We start from the raw sequence: 24,914 nt of genomic DNA, 5'->3' as shown, positions 1-24,914 counted from the left end.
GCCGGAGGGGGCGGGGCTTCACGGATGACGGCTTTTTGGGGGCGAGATAATGAGAGAAAAGCTAAAGTTCGATTATTATCTTTTGTCTCGCCGATCGAACGCCTCGGAAAAATGGTGTGAAGAAGACGAGGAGGAGACACGGCTGAGGAATTAAATACAGTGTGTGTGACTAAAAGTGTCTCAAAATGGAGGTTTTTTTCTTAATGAAACACTTCTTCCCGAGTGATAATTACACTGGCGGAAAAGCAAGGACACCTCCTGTCAATGTGTGAAATTTTGTTTACTAAAACACTAAGTTACCCCCCTATGGTAGCTTTAGGCTATTTTCTAGAAATGGATTAAATGAGGGGTTTTTTTTGGACAGGTCGCCGCCAAAATAGAAGTTTGCGCGTTGGTTAAGTGCTGAACTTTGTTTGGTTTCCTTGATATGACTCGGAAGTTACAGTAAGTCACCAAAAGTTGCCCAAAAATGAGCAAGAAGTCATCTGGAATTGCACAAAAAAATTAGCAAGAGGTCATCTGGAATTGCCCAAAAAAATTAGCAAGAAGTCACCTGGAATTGCACAAAAAAATAGCAAGAAGTCCTCTGGAATTGCCCAAAAATTAGCAAGAAGTCCTCTGGAATTGCCCAAAAATTAGCAAGAAGTCACCCTGGAATTGCACAAAAATTAGCAAGAAGTCACCCTGGAATTGCACAAAAATGAGCAAGAAGTTATCTGGAATTGCCCAAAAATTATCAAGAAGTCACTTGAAGTCATCTGGAATTGCCCAAAAATCATCAGGAAGCGACAAACGACAAAAATCACCCCAGACAGTCCCTCAAAAATCAGTATTAAATGATCCAAAATTTACCGTAAGTACTCTTAAGTGAAAGTGAGGAACAAAAGGGACGTAAAAAACGAACTGATGCTAATTTTTCTGTGCCATTGACAGCAAATAAATTCACTTTTTGGGCCAAAAATAATCTATTCTGTCCCACTTAACTATTCAGGACTATTAATCCAGTTCTTTTAATTCATTTATAAAAAAAAAATCTAAATATTATTTGATCTAGATAGTTCACCTTGTATAGCAAATGGGATTTTTGAATCAATTTTACATCAAAATTTTTTAATGTATTTTTTTCTGAAATTGTTCCCAAATACAACCAAAACATTAAACAAAAGCAAACCTTTCCTTAGCTTTATTCCACATCCAATGATATTAACTTCATTCAGCAGCTACTTTTTTATTTTTTTGTCATATTTTTTTTCCCCGTCCGCCGATTGCGATCTTTTTGGCAACTGACGGTCTTTCATTGCCTGTCACAGTGTCTGAAAGCCCCTCGCCATGGGATTTGATCAAAGATAAGACGCCACGGCGAAAAAAAAAAAAGCGCCGATACGAAAGCAACAAAAAAAAATCCCCCCAAAACATACCAGCTTCTTTTTTAATATAATCCATCTGAATCCTCACAATAATGTTCAACACCCGAAATCTTTTTTTATTCATTTTTTTTGAACAAATCCGAGCAGCAGAACAATTCAATTATTCGGCGTGATTTTTAATAAAAACTCGACCGTGCATTACGCGCCATCTTGCCTAATTCAAATTTTCCGATTTACCAGTCGAAGCCTTTCCCATTAATTCTCGAAAAACACACAACGTTACAAATTTTTGGGAGACGAATAGAATAAACACAACAAAAAAAATCTTGTCGACCCGTTGCGGAGATTAGCGTACGCGGAAAAGGAAAAGTTTTGGCTAACTGGTGTTTTTATAATCAACTGTTGGCAAGAGAACTCTGTTTTTTTTAGCTAAAGTCAAGTTTTTATGTTGTTATTGAGTCCGACGTTCAACTGTCGGGTTATAAAAATAACGTTACGTTTGCGTGGCTTGAAAATAATAATTCTTTGGCACCAGTGGGAGTTTCCACAATGTCATTTTCATTGACAGAAATAATACATCAGCATAGAAATGAGATGTAAAAGATGTATTTTGAGGGAAAAAAAATACTGTCACTTGCCAAGTATAACATTAAGCTTAACTTGTACATAGCTAGCATGTCGTTTTTTTTTTAAACATTTTATTAATATCAAGATGATGGTAAGTTATATTGAAAAGATGACTTTGCGGATAGTTTGAGTTTTTATTGGATCAAAACCAATGGATGTTTCTATCCAAATCAATGTATTTTTTTAAAAACGGGCTAGCTTCAATGCTAATGTTCTAATGTGTGGGTCAATTTGGGTAAGAACAATGTAGTTAATTTAAACTTTTGGTTTGCTAATTTTAAGTTTAGCCTTGTTAAAAAGTAGCTACTGTATTTTATCGCTTATACATTGTATTTTTTAGCTAAAAAATGATGGCTCATTCGAGGATAAGGCTTTTATGCGCATAAATTAGACTTGACATGCATAAAACTGCAAGGTGACAAAAACTAACATTCTTTTAGATCACCTTTAAACCAAAATAACAGTTAAATTAGAGACTAAAGCCACTGGTGTCAAAGTGACGGCCCTGGAGCCATATCTGGCCCGCCATATCATTTTGCGCGGCCCGAGATAGTAAATGATGAGTGCCAACTTTCTGTTTTAGGATCAAATTAAAATGTATAGTATAGATGTAAACTAAATTTCCTGATTTTCCCCCTTTTTAAATCAATAATTGCAATTTTTAATCATTTTTTTCTGTTTTTAGTTCAAAAATCATTTAGTAAAATCCAAAAATATATTTAAAAAAATCTAAAATAAACATTGTTTTAGATCTATAAAAAACTGGATATTCAGGGCTTTTAATCTATTTCTTTTAATCCATTTATTAAAAAAGAATCAAAATATTTTGTCATTTTTTTGTCTGTTTTAGTTCAAAAATCATTTAGTAAAACCTAAAAATATATTTTAAAAAAATCTAAAATAAACATTGTTTTAGATCTATAAAAAAAACTGAATATTCAGGCCCTTTAATCCAGTTAATTTAATCAATTTATAAAAAAAATCTAAATATTATATCTAAAATAGCCCACATTAAATCAAGTTGACATTAATGCGCCCTGCGAACCAACCCGCCGAGTCTGCCACCCTCGCCTTAGCTTAGGTAGTGCATGTCTGACGCCTCTCCTCTCCCCTTAACCTCAATCAAATGGTGCCGGACCTCCGCAGGAACGCTTCGTCCGATCGATGGGGCGCCGAGGGAACCCAGCCGTGGACGGGGACAATGGGGGCTTTTCCTTAACGCCCGGGTCGCCCATCCAACTCCGTCTCTTCACGCTTCTCTTGAGAAAAACGTGCGTGGGAAATAATAGCCGCTCATTAGGAGCGTGGCGCCTCCCGGCTAATTCACGACGGAACGTCAGCGACTCGCACCCGACCCCCCGGGAAAGACATAAATCACAAATGGCGGCGGCGAGCGGCCGGCTCGCTCGCCCCCGACGCCACTGATTTATCAAGCAAATTACCGCCGGTCCTTCCCGGCCCAAACGCTTTGCCGAGGAAATCACCGACTAACCCCTGAGCCCGGCGATTTATTGAAAAATGGCCGCCCCCCCCCCCGCCATTCGCCGTCCTTTAACGTGGTGGCGCCGTTGCGCTCATCTTTCACCGACTTAATTAAAATCCATCCCGTCGGCTGGTTGGCATTTATTACGAGCGGCGGGGCTAATGAAACAAAGGCGACGACAAAAGCAAAGCTGCTTTGTGCCAGTAAACATTTTACGAGCGACATACGCACGCTATTTAATATATACGCCCGGCCAGGCCGTGCCGAGCGACTCTTGTGACATTTAAACAAGGTTTAAGGTAAGGTTTGTTTTAGTCAATGGTATAAACACCTTAAAGCCCAACAGGCAAATAAGTAGATTTAAAGGAACTCATTACGTTTCATCATTGAATGATTGTAGAGATGACATGAAGCATTACTGTATTTTTTCGCATATAATCCGTGCTGTTAAAATGGCCTTAAAATGGTTGGATTTTTTACAGTTTCTCTTGTATAAGACGCCCCCTGATTCACAATTTTTGCGTCCATGTTTGTGGTTTTAATAGGGACTACAAATGTGTTATTTTGAAGGGAAAATCTTAAAATCGGCCAAAAAGCTAGCTCCAATTTTGCCAAGAAAACCAAGGTCCAACTCGTCCCCCAAGAAGACTAATTTGTCCTGCCAAAAATGGAACCCTAAGTTATCTTACCAGAAAACCTACCTCTAACTTTTCCTGCCTAAAAACTCATCCGTAACCAGCCGACTAAAATCAGCTCCAATTTTTTCCCTAAAACTCAACCCTCACTTGACTTATCCCGAAAGCGACCTTTGACCTGACTCGCCATTTACCCACAACTTGCCCAAAAAAAACGACCTACCTGCCAACTTATCCACTTTTCCCCTACTTTATACATTTTTTAAATCTTTTAAAATTGTGTACACCGTATAACAACCTTGGTAAGGAATAATTCTGTACATTTTTTTGATGAACTGATCTCGTTTTTACCCATTTCATCTCTAACTCGGATCGTCATGGACAAAAAAACGCCATCGTCAAATGCTAATATTGTCATACTTTAACCTCTTATGACCTGCAATCATTAATATGCAGTTGACCGCTATACCATTCTATCTTTTCTACCAAATAACTCCGCCCTTATCCTAATCTATCCACCCTAACATAACCCGTCTCACTCATAGTTGATTACCCAAGTCATTTATTTCCGCTACTGGTCATCCACATGAACCCATTTCTCTTCCGACCTCTAGTAACGCCGGTTATGACGTTTGGCGAGTGTGCTTAACATAAGTGTGAGCAGACTAGCTCATTGTGGGGCCTTAATTGACTCTTGTGCTGGTGGGTAGGGGGTGATGAAGAGCCGGTAGAGCTTCTGAGGTTGCCCGTGATACTTAAAGTGCAAATGTGTCCGTATTGAATCAGGAAAACAAGAACTCAATTATGGCTCTAACTGCCTAGACGGGAGGTCCAAATGACATTGGCGGCGTGATTCCCGCCAGTCGCCGGACTCTCTCTCTTTTTCGTTCTCCCACTTTGGTTTTGGAGATGGGGTGGGGGGGTGGGGGGTTTTAGAGGAAGGTGCTAAATTAGCTGGCTGATCCGCGCTCAGTACCGCATACACATCCCCCTATTAGCGCCCCGCCGCCCGGGCGCCGTTTAATATTCCGGGCATGGCGGCGAGCGTCTGAGATTGCAGATTTATCAAATGGGAAAATGAATGTATGATGATCAGTTAAATTGAAAATCAGCGCCCGGGTGACACACCGCGCCGACACCTCGGTAATTAGAAAGAAAAATGATGGCGTCCGAATGCATAATAGAGCAAAAACAATTTACACCGTATACACACACACACACACACACACACACACACTCCCTCCCAGTTTGCGGCTCCAGAGCCTCCTTCTTTCCACGCCGTAATGACGCTGTGCTCAAATTGAAAATTTCTCCCGGCTTGAAATTGAATTCATGAAGGGGGGGCGGGGGGCGTAGAGGGGGGGAGACGGCGGGAGGTTTCCAGGTGGATTGGCGGGGCTGGCTCGTGTGGAAATGGGACCAATCAAGTGGATGTCATAAGTGTGTGTGTGTATGTGTGTGTAGTGGTAATAGCAAATATCACATGCTAGTTGAGGTTTTCCTTCAGAGGAACATTTTGTCTGTCAAAATGAATCAACTACATCTTGTTCAATTGTCGTCCAGGTCTTGTAGTAAAAAGCAACCCCACTTAGATTCCCATCACTGTAACATTATCATTAAATGGCAAAATCTCCCATTTTAAGCAGATTTGAGGTTTGTATTTTGTTAATGGTAGTCAATATTTTCAAATATGTAATGAACAATAATTCTAAATAATTATACAGTGTTCCCTCGCTACTTCGCGGCCGTTTTTTGGAAAAAAATACAAATATTACATTGAAACAACATATTTTATAGTTTTTTTTTGTTATAACATGAATTCCACTCTCTTTACCCATATTCTATATGGTGTACTGTATACAGGGGGGTAAAAAAAATAAATTAAAAAAAAATGTAAAAAAATAAAATTAAAAAAATTAAAATATATATTTTTTTAATTTAATTCAAATTAAGCATTTTTGAAGGGGAATCTCTACTTTGCGGAAATTCACTTATCGCGGGTGGTCCCAGTCCCCATTAACCGTGAAAACCGAGGGAACACTGTATTGTAAACAAATATTTAGGCTTCTTATATATTGATCGATTTTACACCCAGATTTATTTTTATTTATCTCAAATCCTCTCTATTCCTTCTTCTGATTGTAAGATTTTTTCATGACGAAATCCCCCAAAGTACTTTTGGCTATACATCAAAACGCAAAACGACATTTTCCAATTAATCGCCTTCTCGAAACCAAGCGATTAAAGCAAATAATAGCGCCGATTCCACCCAAAATGAACGATTTAATGTGATTGTTTCGGTCGAAGGGGACGTTTCCTCGGGCCTTATGGGAAAAGAATGTCCTTATGAATTAAATAATAGGGTTATTACTTTCATTGATTTTAGCTGTCTGGGAATTTAGTGTTGAGCTGAGGGTCTTAACCCATCCTCCATCCTCCTCTTCCTCACGTCTAATTATTTTCCTCTAAGCCGCCCCGCTTCCCGCCGTGCCAACGCCGGACGAAAATTATGTAAATATTATTAAAGGGACTGGGGCGCGGAAATTCATTTTAAGCCCGGGCTCCGCGGAGAAAAGCCCCCCCCCCCCCCCGTCCCTCCGATACGCCGTCAATTTATTTGCAAATAAAGCGGGCCGCTGTGACCGGGAGGGATCGTGGATATTTAGGCGCCCTGTCAACACGCCACGCGCCGGACAGAATTAATGCTTTTAATAATTGGGATTTGGCTTTTCAGGGGGGTGAGTTGTGGGGGGGGGGGGGGGGGGTATCAGGGCGTTTAGAAGAGCACCCATGGAAACAGAGTTTTAAATTTTTTTTTATGATGGAGTTTAACCCGTTTTAGTACGTTGAATTGTTTTTTGGATGGTGATTTGTTGAGTTTAAATTGTGTTCTAAGGCGTGTGGGACACGGCACCCCCATTTTAGGGCAAATGTATATTGAGAGGAGGTATTGTTTTGAGTCTGAAATAGTTGGGAATGTATTTTTTTGGGGGTTATAAGTCGCACCTGAGTATAAGTCGCGCTAAACAACGAACTTGGTGAAAGGGAAAAATATGGGAAGTATATGGATGTATGTATAGGAGTATAAGTTGCATTTTTGGGAGGCATTTGAGTTAAATTTTCAACAAAAAAAACTAAAACCAAGAACAAATATTAGAGAAATTATCAAATAGATAATCTTAGTCAAAATTGCCCGTTTATGTAACATATTAACAGATTTTGGGATTAAATATTGCCTAAAGAAACGGTCATAGCATTCCTAATTAGCATTAAACATTGAAACAATTGTAATATTTCTACTGTATAAAACCAGATTGTCATTTTCCCCTTTTAAATGCTATACAGACTCATCAATTAATCCATTCATATGCGAATTTCACCCAAAAATACTATCCAGGGGCGGCTTTTAGGGGGGTTGCTTAGGGTCCGGGCCCCCTACATCTAACGCTTCTAAAGCGAACCATTTTTAAAAAATATTGTCATTCCATCGCTTATTTGGTAACAAAACAAAAAAATCACCTCCACAAGTATAACCCCCCCCCCAAAAAAAATCAACATCAAACATCTTTTCCTATCATTTGATTTCCCCCCAAACCAAAACCAATGAATAAAAACGCCATCCCCCCTTCCCTCCCCTTAGAATCTTTATCTAGCCGACTCCCGTAGGGCCCCCCCACCCCACAATAACAACAGATGACGAGGCTCTCCTTTTGTGAAAGCGAGAGGGGAGGGGGGGGCGGGACGGCGGCGGCGGCGGCTCGCACGCCTGTCCTATTATGTGCGACACATGATCAATAGGGCGATAAGGCAGCGACATCAATATAAGCGACAGAACAATGAAGGATATCATCCAACATCTATCTTAATATAGCCGGCTACAAGAGCTGGCTGACAAGCGCGCCAGCTCATGAAAATTCCGCCCCACGAATCCTCAAAAACGCCACCCCCCCCCCCCTCCTCCTCCCCTCCCTCCTACGCCACATCGTCTATGCGCACACACGCGCTAGCGGGGGTGCCGTGCAGCTGGCTATTATTTCCCCATTTCAATTTGACACCCCTTGCCTTTCATGCTAATTCTATTATTGTAGGAAGTTTATGTGATTCCATATCACTAGAAATCACTAATGTCTAATAACCCTTTGGGCGGAGGAAGGAAAGTGGGAGGGGCTTATGCCTTGGAGACCCCCCGAAGCAGCCAGTGGGAAAATAATTACTTTCATATCAAAACTCAGCAGGAAGGCGCCCGGTCCTATAGCCCGCGGGCCGCTAACCTCATTCGCAAGGGCCGGCCTTTTCAAATGAATAAATTTGTTAAAGCAATAAATATAAATAGCCAGACGGTCTGCTCCGGCACCCCCCTTTCCCACTCCACCCTTTTGCAAAGACAGTGCGCACTTTTTTGTTGAAACAATAGCTTTTATTTATCAAAACGTCAACATATAAATATTGTTTTCTGCTTTGTACAATATCTGAGGATTTCCGTTGCAACGTTTTTTTGTTCGTTTTTTGTCGTTTTTTTTTTTTGACAGATTTTTGGTCGCCAGAAAAAAGAGGCAAAAGAAACCCTCGGCGGTTAAAAAATAAGGGGAGGGTTCTAGTTGGCCTTTTCCTTTCCGATAAGCGACGCCGTTTGTAGTCATGTGATATAGCCTTCTCTTGACAGTGGGCGGAGACTAACGCGCTGCCGTCTATTGATTGGTTGACGAACAAGGCTTGCTCCGTGCTAGGATAATGGGATTGCTATTCCGAGTAGAACGGACACATCCTCCTCCGTGTCATGTTCTACCGCGTTCGGACTTATTTCATTTACCGAATAAGACCCCGCCCCCTCCGTTACAGGCTTGGTTTTTTATTGGAGGAGAGCAAATCGCCCTGTCAGTAATTCACATTGAAATAATTCCTCGATACAGAGTTGTAATGGATAGGATACGAATGCTAACTTAACGTAGCATGATTCGAAAAAACGTAAAAATGTCCAAAACTGCAAAAAAAATTCAGACTTTTTTAACCTAATGGATGAATACATGAGACTTTGGTTTCTCTCGGATAAGCCGGCAACAGATTTTGACGCGTATTTATTTTTTAGAGAATAAAAATGTCCCACAATTCATGCTAGCATAGCCGAATGGACTTTTCCGGTTGACCTACTTTTTGACCTAACTAAGCTTTCAGACCAATGTCGAAACGTCTTCTAAAACAACAAAAACCGTCCAATCATGATGGTTTCCAATGCGGCGCGCTTGAGGGATAGGCCACGCCCCCCGCCCCTTCAATTCCTGATATGTTTGTAAGCATCTATGCAGAGCTTTGGGAATGTTTGGAAAAAGTCCGCTCTTAGAAAAATCTAGGACATTTTTTTGTCTCCGTCGACGCTCCAATGCTGCGTTCGGACAGGCCACGCCCCTTTTTTATGGTCTGGCAACGGATTCGCGTATAAAGTCGACGGTCGGCCATTTTTTTTTACTTTGTTTGCCGAAAACTTTCCTCGAAGTGAAAGTCCAAACCGAAAAACAAAGCGAGACGATGTCATATTAGGAGATAAAAGTCGCTAGATTATGAGAATGTAGTCATACGTGGTAATATTGCGATAGAAATGTCATAAAATAGGAAATAAGTCGTCATAGTACGAGAAGAAAGTCACGGAATTATGCAAATGAGTCATACGTTGTGTTGTTATGAGAGAGAAAGTTGGTAATAGTAAGAGGTTAAAGTCATAATAAAAGAATAAAGTCATGTCATAAAGGATTCATATTGTAATATTAATGGATTAAATTAGTTTTTTGCTGATTTTGACGTTTGATTGACTTTTGCCGATGAATGACAACCAAAATTATTTTTGTTGGACTATTATAAGCTTGTAGTAGAATGACATCACTCAAATATTTCTATATTTTGTGACGTATAGTGGAAGCTGTACGTGTTTGCCCGACCTCGACTTTCCACAAGGGCGGCGCCAACATCAAAACCGGTCCGAACGCGGCATTCCATCTTGGGAGTCATCGGAAGGAACGCCATCAAAATGGCTTCCTACATTAGCCCTGTTTTGTCTTAGCGCTTCTGCTTTATAGCCAACATCATTAGCTCGCTAACAAGTTAGCATCTTAGTCCATATCCACGTCTTCCCCATCTGTATCGGCCGCTTCCCGAAAGTCCGCGGGGGTGCCGTGGCGCGCCGCCTCTCCGCTAACCGGGCTTTCGCGATCGGGCTCCTCCTTCGCCCGGACGCTATTGCTAACGGAACCGTGGCGTTCGTGGGTTTCGGAGAGGTCGACGGGGGCGCGTGGGAGTTCCCCGGCTTCGTCCAAGTGCGGGGGGGACGCTTTGGGGGCCCTTTGGGGCACCAGGAAGCCCAAGGGCTGATGGGTAATGGGGTAAAGCAAGAAATGGCCTTTACCCACCAGCGTCCTCTGAGTGGGCATCGCCGGGAAGTTCCGTCGGGGCGCGGCGTCCGAGAGAAGGCTCTCCACGCTGAAGGGGTTGCGTTTCTGCGGGGGCGAGGTCCTGGAAGCGCCGCCCGGGGACGCCCCCTCGCCTTCCCTTCTTTGGTTTGGCTCGCCGGGGTGTCCTTCGGCGCCCCGCGAACCCTCGGGGCCAGAGGAAGGTTGCTGCTCGCTGTCGGTGAACTGCGACACGCCGCTGTCGCTTTCGGAACCGCCCGGCGTGTGGAAGTTGTCGCCCTGTAGGAGTTTGTTCTGGGAGCGCAGTAGTTTGCGCTCCTGCTTGCGTTTCTTCTTCTCGGCACGTTCGTGTTCGCGGCGTTGGATCTCTTCGGGGTCCATGGGCTCGCCGCTGCATGTTGTCGGGTGGGAGTTGTGCGCAGGCCGGCCGGGACCTTTCTTGGTGTTTTCCTTCTTTCTCCACTTGGCGCGACGGTTCTGGAACCAAACCTACAAATGTACAACAACAAAAAACTTTGAACACGTTTGTGTCAGGTAGCGATGTTAACTTGTGTCTTGTTAAGTCGTGAGCGGCCATTTTGTCTGACCTAAGCCGCTCTTTTAGACTATCTGACCCTTGTACAGTCGTACCTCTACTTACAAATTTACTTGGTTTACAGAACTTGAAAAGGTTGTAAGTAGAGGTGTACTTTATATGTAAATTCTGTAATTCGGTCCTCCAAAAAAAAATGACCAACTAAACCCGGGTCAGTGTCCCAATTTTGTATGAAAAATGTGAGGAAACACAAAAAAAAATGAAAGAAAATTATAAGGAAATGATTAATTAATGTCTTAAAATAGATAAAACATATATAATGTGCCGCTGAAATAGTTCTCTCTGCATCCGTTATTATGGAAGACATAATATAATAGTGTTTCTTCTACCAGGGCAGAAAGCTGTCCGTCCACTTTGTAGTACATTTTAGACTTTTACATGTGCCCGTTTTGTGTGTGCTTGAGAAAATATGTGCCATGTTGTATTTGTATGGTTTTTAATCACTTAATAATAGGAATTGCAATGATTAATAAGGGGAACATTTAGCCAATGTGGACTGGTATGTAAGAAAGAATCTTGAAACATAGATAGTGGTTGTTGTGAGACATCCAATTGAATTGATTTGTCATTATTATGTCATTATTTGAGATAGAATTAGAGCCCAGTTGTGGGTAGTGATGTCTTAAAGTGACAATCAATTCATCTGCGACAATATTTTCATACTTTTTAGGGGGGGTTTGTAACTTGGATATTTTTTTGTATCTTGAATCACTCGTTTGCATTTAAAAAAATTGTGATGCGCTATTTTCCAAAAGATCGAAATAGTTTTTGCGTATCTATAGTTTGCTTTTATTTGACCAAGCGCATTTCCATTCTCCAAACCATCTTCCTTCTTAGCGTGTCAAGAATATAAAGCCCTTTAAATTCCCACTTTGAAGCCGGCAATTGCCTGACGGAGCCGACTGTTAATTAATTAGCAACAATAATCATCCCAGGCAATTAAAAGCGATACGACGACACACTTGTGTATTGTACAATGAGAGATTTTCACTGGCTTTACAGTATGACATCATGTTTTCTTCACGTCAACATTTACATAACGTTGCTTATCGGTTTTAAATGACACTATTATATTTATATCATGTATATATTGGAAGCACCTTTTGTCAAGTGACTCTTACTTTGAATCCATTTGCAGAGTTCAAATTGTCAGCCTCCGGTTTATACATTTCAAGCTCTTGATATGCATAACCATAAAAAAAATGATAAGTAGAAGGACTGTGGTGTCTAGAATCAGGTTATTAGTGGAATTGTCACGTCTGTTTTGTAGGATTTAGTCTTGGTGTTGCGTAATAAAGCTGAATATTTCCTTTTTGGAGCCCTTTCAAAATAAATCCAGATTGATTTATTTCTGGTTCAAACTTATTTTTAACCTAAATTGGAGTTGTTGTTGTTGTTAAGGCAAATGAATGCTTGCTATTTTGGTCAAAGTTAAGTAAAATAAGACAGTATTGTATTGTTTATTGAATTGGTTTTGTTTTATAATGAAAAGACATCATGCTAATTGCGAAATAATTGACTATAGTGCTAAAAAGTACATAGTTGGGATACAGTGGAAATTGTTATAAGGAATTTTACCATTTTAAGTCGTACTCATGAACAAATCGATACATTTTAAAATAATTTTTACCCTTTTTACCCAATTTATGACTTTTCTGTGCATGAATTATAATTTCCCCGCATTGTTTTTTTTTTGTTTTTTTTTCTTAGTGGCTGCCAGTGACGGTGCCAGGCGTCCAATCCATTTTGATTGGGAGGAGCGACGCATTGGACTTCCCATGTGCTCACTTAAAAACCGACCCTCCCAGTTAGAACGAATTGGACGTCTATTAGCGTCATTGACTTGATATTTCACTAAACGTGTTAGCTGCCATTGACAGTTTTTCGACGTCCAATCCATTTCATTCTGAAAGGCACTGTAAGATGACCATTCACTGCCTGCCGTCCCACTTAAAATGAATTGGACATTTATCCCAACACAATGTTTTGATTCATTTAAATTTCAGTCATTTCCGCTTTTATTAACATATTTAACTCTTTCAGGCATAGATTATTATTTATGACCCATACAAAACAATCCATTAGTTGGACTTTTATTACTTTATGGGTGTGTGAGTTATGATTTTTATTGGGTTTAGTTTTTTTCCCCTTATAACTCATTGCTATTGACTACATTAGACGTCCAATTCATTTGGACTTATTTAATCCTAAAAATAATAATGATTTAATTATTTATTGAATTCCTAATCATACACAAATTTAAAAAAACCCTCTAATAATCATTTACAATCAAATTAATTTCATTTTTGTTCAAATATCTGCCCGTGAAAGGGTTAAAAAGCCTAATTCCTCCTCAATTTAACTCAAAGCCTCATTTTTTAAAGCAAAAAAAAAACGCATGCAGCTTTCCTTGGGGGGGGGAGCACCAGGCAGGCAACCCCCACCTCCCTCAAAAAAAAAACCCACCCCGGGCTCCCCGCCCGGGATCTCTCTCGGGTCGGGCCGTGTGCTCGCCGAGGGCCGCGTGTTGGCGGCTGATAAGGGCGTGAGATGCGGACACAACGCGCCACAATACGTTGGGATGCTTGATGTCGCCCGTTCGAGACCCCCACCACCCCCAAACACATGTGCCTCCCCCCCCACCCCCCCTACTCCATCCTCAGCGACGCAAACCTGCGATAAAAGAACGTTTTAAGCAGCTTGAAAGCTGAATAAGCGTCGGTTTAGGAAGCTAAATCTCCACCATGGCCCGCTTGGAAAGGTTGTTTGACCGTGACGTACATGTACGATAGCACCCCCTCTAAAACATAAGCCTAAAAAAATGAGTTTTTTGTGGGGAATTTATAGTTAAAATGCTGAATAGGGTTGCTCATTTTTTTGCATTTTTTTTAATGTTTTTTTTTTAATGGGATTTATAATTCGATTAGTTTTAATGAATGAAGTTACAAATCATGTCATGGTCATAATTTTTTTTGTAAAATGATCAGAATTTGCATTCAACATTGAAAAAGATAGTCATATTTTTTAGTGTATAAAAGGGGTTTTTCATTTTTTACTTTTAAATGCGATACAGGATCAATAAACTTATAAAATCTGTTAATCCAATCGATATTTAAATGGCATATATGATGAAAAATAGAAGATATTTTCATTCTGAACAAAAGTATAAATAGGATACCAAAAAATACAATTTTTTGGTTTGTTTTTGGAGATTTTCTTCTAATTATTTAGTGATTTGCGCTTATAAATGGTTATGATCTCGTATAAATGCAATATTTGTTCTAGTTTCATAAATGAAATTCCTAAATTACATCCGTAATGGTAAAATAGTCTCTCAAATGCACCTTTGTGAATTATAAAAATCCACAAAAACACAATCCATCCCAATTGATATCCTCCTCATAATGAAAAAAAATTACTTTAACCCTGGTACAACAAATATAGCCCAATATTATTTTAATGCTCAGATCACGCCTTGTTTTTATTAACCCCTTAATCAATAGGTCATGGCCATACATTATTCATAGAGGGGGGGGTTCAAGGGGGGGATACATTGTCAAAAATAAATAAATTAAATAAAAAACTGACCCCTTGAAATATTGGTGGGCCTTCACAGTCAAGATATAAAAGTCGAGATATAAATGTATATATATATTTTTTTCAATAAAATGTGACCCCTTAATAATAATAATAATAATAAATAATAAATAAATTAAATTTAAAAAATTCCCCTAGAATGAAGTGGGCTTCACAGATTTCAAAAAAATGTGACCACTTAATAATAATAATAATAATAAAAAATAATAAATGATTTTTTTTAAATGCCCCTAGAATGACGTGGGCCTTCACAGTCAAGCTAGGTGGAGATATAAATATGTATATATGTATATATATTTTTATTTTTTTCCAAAAAATTGTGACCCCTTAATAATAATAACAATAAATAATAAATACAATAAATAAATAAAAACTGTCCCTAGAATGAAGTAGGCCTTCACAGTCAAGCTAGGTGGGGATATACATATGTATATATGTATTTTTTTTTTTTTAATGTTTTCAAAAAATGTGACCCCTTTTAAAAATGAATAGAAAGTGAGGGTTTACCTGAACCCTGGACTCGACCAGGTCCAGCCTGAGCGCGAGCGCCTCCCGCATGAAGACGTCCGGGTAGTGGCTCTCGTTGAAGGCCTTCTCCAGTTCCTCCAGCTGCCAGCCCGTGAAGTTGGTTCTGGTTCTTCTCCGTTTACAACCGGGACTCTCTTTGTCGGGGTCCCCGGAATCTGTGTTTTATGGTCGTTCATTTTGGTGTGTGGGGGTGACGGTGGGGGGTTTAAGAATTAGTCGTTGCAGGCATTGATTGACACTTTTGCCAATTAACTGACGCCTGCTTAATGACTGGAATGATTTTTGCCGTGGCTTCATTAAATTGGATTTAAAGAGAGGAATAATAATATGGAGTGGAATGGAGTAGGTTTTGCTGGGGAGATGTGGGTTTTTTTTGCAAGTTGGGGTGGAAAAATACTGTGAGATGGACAATTTTTAAAAATTAATAAATAGGAGATGGAAATTGTGGTTGGTGTCATAAGCCATTGACGGTGTGGGACGTCCAATGTGTTTTATATGAGATGGATGGCAGTAATTGTTTAAAAATGTAATTGATTCTGAGTATTTATTTTATAAGTATGTGAAATAATGATTATTAATAAAAGGGGTCGTTTTTATTGAGAGCTGGAGTCTACATTTTGAATTATGTAGGCCATACTTGTAGTAATATTACTATTATTTTTTAAAGAAAATAGATTAAAAGTTTATTTTTTAAATTTTTAAATATAACCCGAGACAAGATATATTAAGTACTGCACTTTTGACATTAAAAACATGTAAAAGTCAGTTTTACTTTGTAATGTTTTAACTATTTTAACTATTTTTAAGGACATAAAACTCATTTTTAAATAATTTAATTCAAATATCAAATGAATACCAATAAAAAAATAAACTCCCCCTTATTAAAATGTTTAGCGAGCTTTTGAAAAAAATCGTGTAGTTTGTTTCTTACCGGAGAGTTTGTAGTGTCCGTCGGGTGACAAGAGCGCGCTGGAGCTCACCACCGACGCCGAGCAAGAGCCGTTAAGTAATCCGTCTATGGTGAAGGGGACGGCGGCTGCCGATTGCAGTTGGTGCGCGCCGGCAAGCTCGTAGTGGTGGTGGTGGTGATGAAGGTGATGGTGTTGTTGTTGTTGATGCCGTTGTTGCTGTTGATTCTGTGGTGATTGTTGTTGTTGTTGTTGTTGTTGCTGGTGGTGATGGTGGTGCGGAGCTGTCAGCGGGTACGGGAACCCCACCAACCCGCCCAAGGTGCCTCCGAAGTGGGCGTGAGGGTGATGCTCGAGGACGCGACTGTCCATGCTCGCCCGGGCCCAAGTGAGGATACGCGGGCGTGTGCTTGAACATGCAGTCGGTCAGTCGAAGAAAGGAAGGAAGCGAAAAATTAAGGGAAATTAAGGGGGAAAATGGGTGGAAAATATGTTTTTTTTTTTGGGTTGGCTGCGGCGGCGTCGGCTGCGGCAGCGCTCCGTGCGCTCCAGCCGGCGGCGGCGACGTGTTGTGCTCCGGGCCGCCGATGTCAAGCTCGCTCCCCTATCCGGCTCATCGAGTCTGCCGGCTAGACCAATCAGGAGCCTTACTCGCTGCGTGACGTCATCTAGCCTGGCGACGGTGGTGTTTTATTGTTTTAACTTCACCTCTTAACGCGTAGCTCCCCCCTCAGCGTGTCCAAACATGAAAACTCACGTATATCCCCAATTCAATAATGTTTTATCCTTTTTTTCTACTTTCAGCTTGAAAAATTAATCTGTTGTGCTCGTATAGAAAGCCTAAATGTGACGTATACCCCCCCAAAAAGGGGAGGGGCTAAGACCCAAATATGATTTTATTTATTGTATATATGTGTGGTTCCCAAGTATGAATCTAAAGGAAATATTTTTAAATTTCATAGAATTTGCTTTACTTGGAATGGAAAAATAAAATAAATGTGTAATTTTTACTTTGCCAATGACAGTGATAGACGTCAAATGTATTTTAAAGAGTTAAAAAGAAAACAAATGTAAATAAAATACATTAAATTAAATAAGACAAGTTAGCAAGAATCAATTCAGTGTTCAAGCAAATTAGCCATAACGCTAAATCGCTAATTTTTTTCTTATAGTCAACATTGAAGCGTTTGAATAATTTAGGAACAAATATTTGATTAAAAAAATTCTAAAGAGTTCCACACTTCCAACGTTATTGGTTTATTTGACCCTCCTAGTCCAAGTAAATTGGAAATCTAAAATTAATTGTCAAAAATAGGCAAATAGTTCATTTTGTACCACTTTTTTGTCATTTTTAGGTACTTACAGCTCACTTTGGGTAAATTTGCAATAATTTCCTATTGATTTAGCGAACATTTTTTGTCTGTTTGCTCTTTTTGGGTCATTTTCAGGTCATTTTAAGCTTCCTCATAAACTCATTGGCTGCCTCCGGGGTCGCTCTTTCCTTAACGAGCGTTGTTTTTTCAAGCGAGCGGCTGTGGCGGGCGTCGCGAACGCAGGGTGTCGTGCGTGCGCTTGAAATAAGCTCATTACCCAGTTGAGGACTTGTCTAATGGCCCTCGACTTGAAGTGTGCATTGAAAAAAAAAGGAGAGCTGTGGAAATGTTTTACCTTTGCCTGCAACAGGCTGGCTGGCGCCCATGTCCGCATCTTTTAGGGAGGGGGACAAAAGATTGCTGTATTTTCACGACTATAAGGCGCACCGCATTATAAGGCACACCCTCAATGAATGACATTTTTTCCATATATAAGACGCACTGTATTATAAGGCGCACTGTCTATTTTGGAGAAAATGTAAGACTTTTAAGTGCGCCTTATAGTGGTGAAAATATGGTAATTGCTATTGACTTCCAGGTATGAAGCACTCACTACTTTACAGTCACCTCTAGAGCCAGCCATTGTTGATGTTTTGGATTTTTTTTGTATAAAATCTTGCAGTGGGGGAGGAGCTATATGATGGAAGATTTTGTAAACTAAGATGGCATCTGCATATTTAACAATATTGTTTCAGTTCAGGCATTTGTGTTTTTTTAATATCCGACAGTTGTGGTATTTCGTTTTCTGTTTTTTTTTCCATATATAAGGCGCACTGGATTATAAGGCGCACTGGATTTTAAGGCGCACTGTCTATTTTGGAGAAAATTTAAGACTTTTAAGTGCGCATTACAGTGGTGAAAATAGGGTAATTGCTATTGACTTCCAGGTATGAAGCACTCACTACACAGTCACCTCTAGAGCCAGCCATTGTTGATGTTTTGATTGGATTTTTTTTTGCTGTTGGGGAGGAGCTATATATGATGGAAGATTTTGTAAACTAAGATGGCATCTGCATATTTAACAGTATTGAGTATTCAGTTCAGGCATTTGTGTTTTTTTTAATATCCCACAGTGGTGGTATTTCGTTTTCTGTTTTTTTTCCATATATAAGGCGCACTGGATTATAAGGCGCACTGTCTATTTTGGAGAAAATTTAAGACTTTTAAGTGCGCCTTATAGTCGTGAAAATACGGTATCCATATAAATTGTAAACGGTGTCGCGGGGGCCAAATGTGGCCCGAGGCGATGATGATGATGATGGCGATGGCGACTGCTTTATTTTCTGTTCAATTTCTTGACAGAGACACCGAGTGGCGTGCTGGTGAATACTGAATGGTAATCAGAGCTGCTTGAATAAGAAAAAAAAAAACCTCTATAATATAACCCCCCCCCCCCCCCTCCTCCTTCTTCCATTATACTATGAATTAATTCGACTTTATTTATCCAATTTCTGGAGCTGACAGAATGTTAATTTGAGTGGAGATTTCTCGCCGTGTGACCCCGCGGCCTGGGGATTGGCGTGTTGTAATAACCCGAATCTTTCAGCAGAAGCCACGATAATTGTTACCTTATTAGCATGTAAATTGTTTAATTAATATTATTATGAAGAAGTGTATAATCCCTCCTCCCGTTACTTGACCCACTGGTCGTTTTTCTGCCGTTTCAATGCACGCCTTGATTTAAATGGCCTCTTTAATGTGGCTTTGGCGAGCTTTTCTCGCAACTTTTGAGTACTTGAGGCGCCGTGGCTTTTTGCTTTATGTCCCCGCTGCTTTTCCTTCTGATGCTTATTTATTTTCCACATTGCAATCTATGGCTTTCTTGTCATTTGCTTAGAAAGGATTCTTCTTCTTCTTCCACAAAGGCCGGGGCTAGGAGGGGAGGGGGGCGGGGCTTCTCCCCGCCGGCCAAACGCATGCGGCGCTCCATGAAAAGCAGCCCTTGACATGAGGTCCCGCGAGAGCGTAGCATTTAAATTCGCCTTTCTTTCTTTCTTTCTTCCTCCTCCCTCTCTTGGTTTTTTTTTTCTTCTCGCATTTGCATTTGCAGGGGCACGAGTGACATTGTCAGATGCCGGCTTTAATTAACTTGATAATAAGGCGGGCAGACCGAGCCGGCCTTACGAAACGCCGCCTTGGGTTGCGTTGAAAAAAAATGGGTGGGGCTTTGGGAAAGAGGAAATATGAAGAAGAAAAAGTCGTGGGATGGTCATTTTTTGTGGAGATTTACCATGTGGCTAAATATGTGGGAATATTTTATCGTTTAGGGGCATTAATATGAGCTGAAATGAGGAAAAAGACTGCAAGTTGGAGTTGGAGTGGATTTGAATGGCCACTAGGGGCAGTGTATTGCTTTAGGAGTTAAATAATAGTTCGTGAAATGGGAGAAAAGGCATGTCATATTTAGAGATTTTTTCCATGGCCACTAGGGGCAGTGTCTACATTCTAGAGGTAAATAATAGTGTATAATACATGTACTTACAAATCTTATTACATACAAAATGTTTAGGTTACGAAATACTTTGAAATTAAATGGGAAAAAAGGTAAGTTACAACTGGAGATTATTTCCCTGGCCACTAGGGGCAGTGTCTACATTCGAGAGTTAAATAATAGCATACACTTTTTTTACCTCTACTTACAGATGTTTCTACATACAAAATATTTAGGTTAGGAAACGCTTTGAAATGAAATGGGGGGGGGGGGTAAATTACAATTGGAGATTATTTCCCTGGCCACTAGGGGCAGTATCTACATTCGAGAGTTAAATAATAGTATACACAGTTATACCTCTACTTACAAATGTTTCTAGATACAAAATGTTTAGGTTACAAAACGCTTTGAAATAAAAAGGGAAAAAAGGGTAATAAGTTACAGTTGGAGATTTTTTCCCTGGCCACTAGGGGCAGTGTCGACATTCGAAAGTCAAAATAATAATATACACTGCTATACCTCTACTTAACAGAATGTATTCGCACGACTATTGGCTGAGACAGTAGAATATAGTCCGCACACAGTATTAGCATATTGATTTACTTAAGTTGACGCATGCTAGCCCGCGCTGAAAGCGGCTAATAACGCGTCTTTGTGAGTGTGCCGCCAATTTATTCAGGCCTAAGACATAAGGACAAGATGGTAATTATAGATAGCTCCTGTATTAAGGCACAAATACAGTCACAGTGGGGTTTCTTTTGGGGGGGCTCCGAGTCCAGACGTCTAGGAAAGTCCTCCATACACATCGCCTTGACTTCAGTGACACATTTGCTTCGAGATACGTCATAAAAGATCAAAATGCTAAGAAAGCTAAAGACTTAGCAAGGATATGTTTAAATACGGATTGTACACACCAATTCAATGATAGAATTTTGTCAGGGTATTTTAAAATAAAGAATCAAGACTAAAATTGGACAAAAAAATACTTTTCAGGTACAAATACCACTACACCATTAATCAAGAGTAAAGAACTACAAAGCTTTTAATTACTTAGATCATAGGTGTCAAAGTAGCGGCCCGGGGGCCAAATCTGGCCCCTGCATTATTTTGTGCGGCCCGGAAAGTAAATGATGAGTGCTGACTTTCTGTTTTAGGATCAAATTAAAATGAACAGTATAGATGTATATTATATTTCAAGATTTTCCCCCTTTTAAATTAATAATTGTAATTTTTTAATCATTTTTTTCTGTTTTTAGTTCAAAAATTATTTTGGAAAATCTAAAAATATATTTAAAAAAAAGCTAAAATAAGCATTCTTTTACATCTATAAAAAAACGGAATATTCAGGGATTTTATTCTAGTTCTTTAAATCTATTTATGAAAAAAAAATCTCAATATTATAACTAAAATGGAGATTAGCCTCTAGCTCGTCCAGGCTCCTTAGATGCAAAGCAGCCCCAAACCAGTACTCTATCAACACTGTTTCAATTGGTTGGTACAATGTTTTTTATTTTAGTTTTTTTTATAATTTGATCACATTATCAAAATATACAGATCTGCCTACCAGACCAAAGTTCAAGAAAAATCCTAAACAGATTAGCAGGTTGTCCAAAAATAAAACATTTAAAAAAGGCTTGAAGCCTCCACTTGCCTCTTGAGAAAAGAAATGGAGTCACATTTATTTTTTTAATTAGCCGTAGCGAGGTGACAACGACGAGGAGCGTTAATTAGTCTGTCGCTGCGCTCAAGTTAATTTTAACTATCGCTCATTATTTAGCCAATCGCTTGATAATTAAGAGTCTAATCTAAATTAATTGCCGACGCTTTTTGATGGGGCGCCTGCTCTCAAACGAACGGGTGAGCGAATGGCGTCGCCATTACGAGTAAAAAAAAAAAGGTATTGATCTTGTTTTTGGTGCCAATAATGTCGGCTTTGATCATTTGGAAAAAAGTGAAGGGCTCATTAACGAAATGGCTTCTAATTATCAGCCTTATGACTGAATATTCTTGTTTGCTATTCCTTCAATGCCATTTTTTTCTCGTTTTGAGGGATTAAATGTGGTAAACACACACAAATACACATTTAAATGGGCTAACTCCGCTCATTTTATGGATTCCAGTGTACAAAAATAGTACTATTAATTAACCTTCTGTTTTAAGAGTGTAACTGCAAATAAGCTTTTTTTAAGTGTATTTTTAGGCTTTAAGGGGAAAAACTGCAGATTATTTGATCTGCTAAATGGCTTTATGTATTTTTTTTAATTGATTATCACTGGATTAGACGTCTTTTATTGTCAGTAGCAGCAAAAAAAGATGAAAACTAGCCTTTATAATTGAAATAAACTTTCAATGGCAGTCAAAGAGTTGCAAACAGCAAAATAGTTTAAAACTTTATTGCTAAAAAATACCTTTACAGTTTAACACACTTTGTTTACATCCATATAAAAAACTTTGCAAACAAAAACCCCAAATAAATCAATAAAATCACCCAAAAAAAGCTCAATTTACCCATTTCAATTTATATATAAAAGTACTTTTTGCAAAAAAAAATGCATTTTTATACTTTCTATTTTTATTTACAGGAAAAAAGAGCTTAAAAGTCAAGAAAATCACAATCAAGAAACCTCCATTTATCACAAAAAACATCTTTCAGGTGAGTTTATTCAATATTTAAACTTTATTTTCTGCTGCACAACTAATTTCCACAAAAATATGATTTTCTAATAACTCATATATAGCTATAATGTTGAATTTCCACTTTTTGAACATGCTAATTTTAAAATATTTCCTCACTATCAGATAAAATGCATACAAAAATACACTATCGGCCCACCCCTAATATATATACACACAATCTAAATTTGTATGTATTCATTTTTAATCATAATCTATGTAAACAAAAGGTAAATGTTGTAAAATGTTTCCCTATTGGCAGCTGTCATGCTAACATGCGTAATTATTTATCTTGTTTACACAAACAAACACACGGGGGTCCGTTGTGGGGGGGGGGGGCATTTGAGTATTTAGGAGCCCCCCATGCACTGTAAGACAAAGCTGAGGAAATTAATTTATGTTTTTTAAAAATGGTGGCAGATAATGAATTATCAATTAAAGCTGTTATCCGGTCTAATTAGGCAGCGTTCATTAAATTCAGCTCATTTGAAGCTTAATCAAAGCGAGGGCTGTGGTGAAAGGCTCCGCCTAGCGGTGACTATAAGAAAAACAATCAGTCAGTCATGCGGAAATTAGTGCACATTGTTTGTGTTATTTTCATGCAAACTGGGCGGGATTAAAGACAATATTTATATTTATTTGACCTATTTTGAACCTCCTTGTGGTCCTTGTTCATTATTGATATTATTTAATCATAAGGAAATAAAAGTAAATATGTATTCACTCATTTTGCTTACCTTTTTATCATTAAGTAATTGAAAAATATAACAGTAATTAAAGATACATGCTTTTTTACAAGAAAAAGAAGAAAGGAAGTATTTTCTGACTTCTGTTGTTCTACTTTAAAGTACATGACTTAAATAATAGCAGTTATAAAAATACAATGATAAACCGATGATACAATTCCATTTTTATTTTTATTAATTATTTTGTTTAAATGCACAATTGATGATAATAATAGCAATAATAATAACTAATAAGAATAATAACTAATAATAATAACTAATAAAAATGATGATAACTAATAATAATAAGGATGATAATAATGATAGGAATAATGATAATAATGATAAGAATAATGATAATAATGATAAGAATGACAATAATGATAATAATGATAATAATGACAATAATGACAATAATGACAATAATATAATGATGAAGTTTAAATGCACATTCATATGCATATAAAATGTCATTATATTTTTTAAAAAAATGAAATGTATATATATATATATATATATATACACACACATTTGTAATTACTCAAAATTACACAAAATTGATACAATTCAACTTTTATTTCCATTTAATTTTTAGTTTAAAGTCACATTTTCCCTCAAAACAATAGAAAATAAATATAGTAAAATAGCAATATATACAATAATGTAGCATATAAAACAATACAATATATAACTATCATTCTAGTAATAGAAAAAAAAACTATTGGTAATCTACCTGCCAATATTTTTTCAAAAGTACTTACACTATATTCCAATTTTGACTTACAAGCGCCACCCGATGAATACTCATAAGTCAAAGCGCTACCGTCCGTCGTTGAAGCGAATCCAGTCGTCATCACTTGTACGTCGTCCTTTTGACTCGAGCCCCACGATGTCCATTTCCACTCCAATCCGAGTCAATTTCCAATGTTTCATAGGCCTATAAAACGCCACCAGGCTTTTGCAATGGCGTCCAAGAAAAAGAGGCCGTGTCTCCAAATGGCTTTTTTACCCACATTTGCGACGACCTCTGGGACGCGCCGTAAAATCCAAACATGCGATTCTGGGATGCTTGTGGTCAGGCTCCGCTCGAAAAACAATGATGGATTTAAAAGGGGGAAAATCGAGTAATATACATCTATACTCTTCATTTTATTTTCATCCTAAAATAGAAAGTCAGCACTCATGATTTACTTTCCCGGGCCACACAAAATAATGCAGCGGACCAGATTTGGCCCCCGGGCCGCCACTTTGACACATTATTTTAGACTCTTCAATTATCTTAGCATACATATTTTTGAGAATGTGAGTCAAACCAGAGTACCTGGGGAAAACCCACTCCAGGAATCGACCTCTCGACCCCAGCACTGCGAGCCCCCCACACCAACCCCTCCTCACCGTGCCAGCCCCAAATTTTCAGTCTTAAAAAAACAAAATACCCACAAATCTACTGTTACAAAAGCTTTAACTACCATCCTACAGTTTCCTCTTGGCAATATTTCTGCGCATTATATTCCCCCAAATTTCTGATACATCACCCCCATAAAAAGCAATAAAGCAACTCTCCAAATAATCCT

At 38.8% G+C, this 24,914-nt stretch overlaps 3 protein-coding genes across 3 annotated transcripts in view; 2 read left to right on the top strand and 1 right to left on the bottom strand.

Moving 5' to 3' along the window:
- Nucleotides 1-24,914, top strand: part of soul5l (heme-binding protein soul5, like) — a 74,492-nt gene that overhangs the window by 13,565 nt on the left and 36,013 nt on the right. The gene's annotated exons all lie outside the window — the stretch shown is intronic.
- ubn1 (ubinuclein 1) overlaps nucleotides 1-24,914 on the top strand; it is a 48,411-nt gene that overhangs the window by 15,873 nt on the left and 7,624 nt on the right. The window contains exon 4 of the mRNA XM_077718532.1: nucleotides 22,525-22,595. The gene's annotated coding sequence lies outside the window, so the exon portion shown is untranslated. The remainder of the gene's footprint in view (nucleotides 1-22,524; nucleotides 22,596-24,914) is intronic.
- LOC144198162 (homeobox protein unc-4 homolog) lies at nucleotides 9,589-16,734 on the bottom strand. The gene is made up of 3 exons (XM_077719047.1): nucleotides 16,162-16,734; nucleotides 15,210-15,385; nucleotides 9,589-10,999 (listed from the first exon to the last, which is right to left on the bottom strand). The coding sequence occupies exons 1-3, from the start codon at nucleotides 16,508-16,510 to the stop codon at nucleotides 10,214-10,216; spliced, it is 1,311 nt and encodes a 436-aa protein (XP_077575173.1). The 5' UTR covers nucleotides 16,511-16,734; the 3' UTR covers nucleotides 9,589-10,213.

The sequence above is a fragment of the Stigmatopora nigra genome, chromosome 6 (genome assembly GCF_051989575.1).
Source record: "Stigmatopora nigra isolate UIUO_SnigA chromosome 6, RoL_Snig_1.1, whole genome shotgun sequence".
Taxonomy (NCBI): domain Eukaryota; kingdom Metazoa; phylum Chordata; class Actinopteri; order Syngnathiformes; family Syngnathidae; genus Stigmatopora; species Stigmatopora nigra.
The sequence above is the reverse complement of the archived record's forward strand: the minus strand, read 5'-3'. Positions and strand labels throughout refer to the sequence as shown.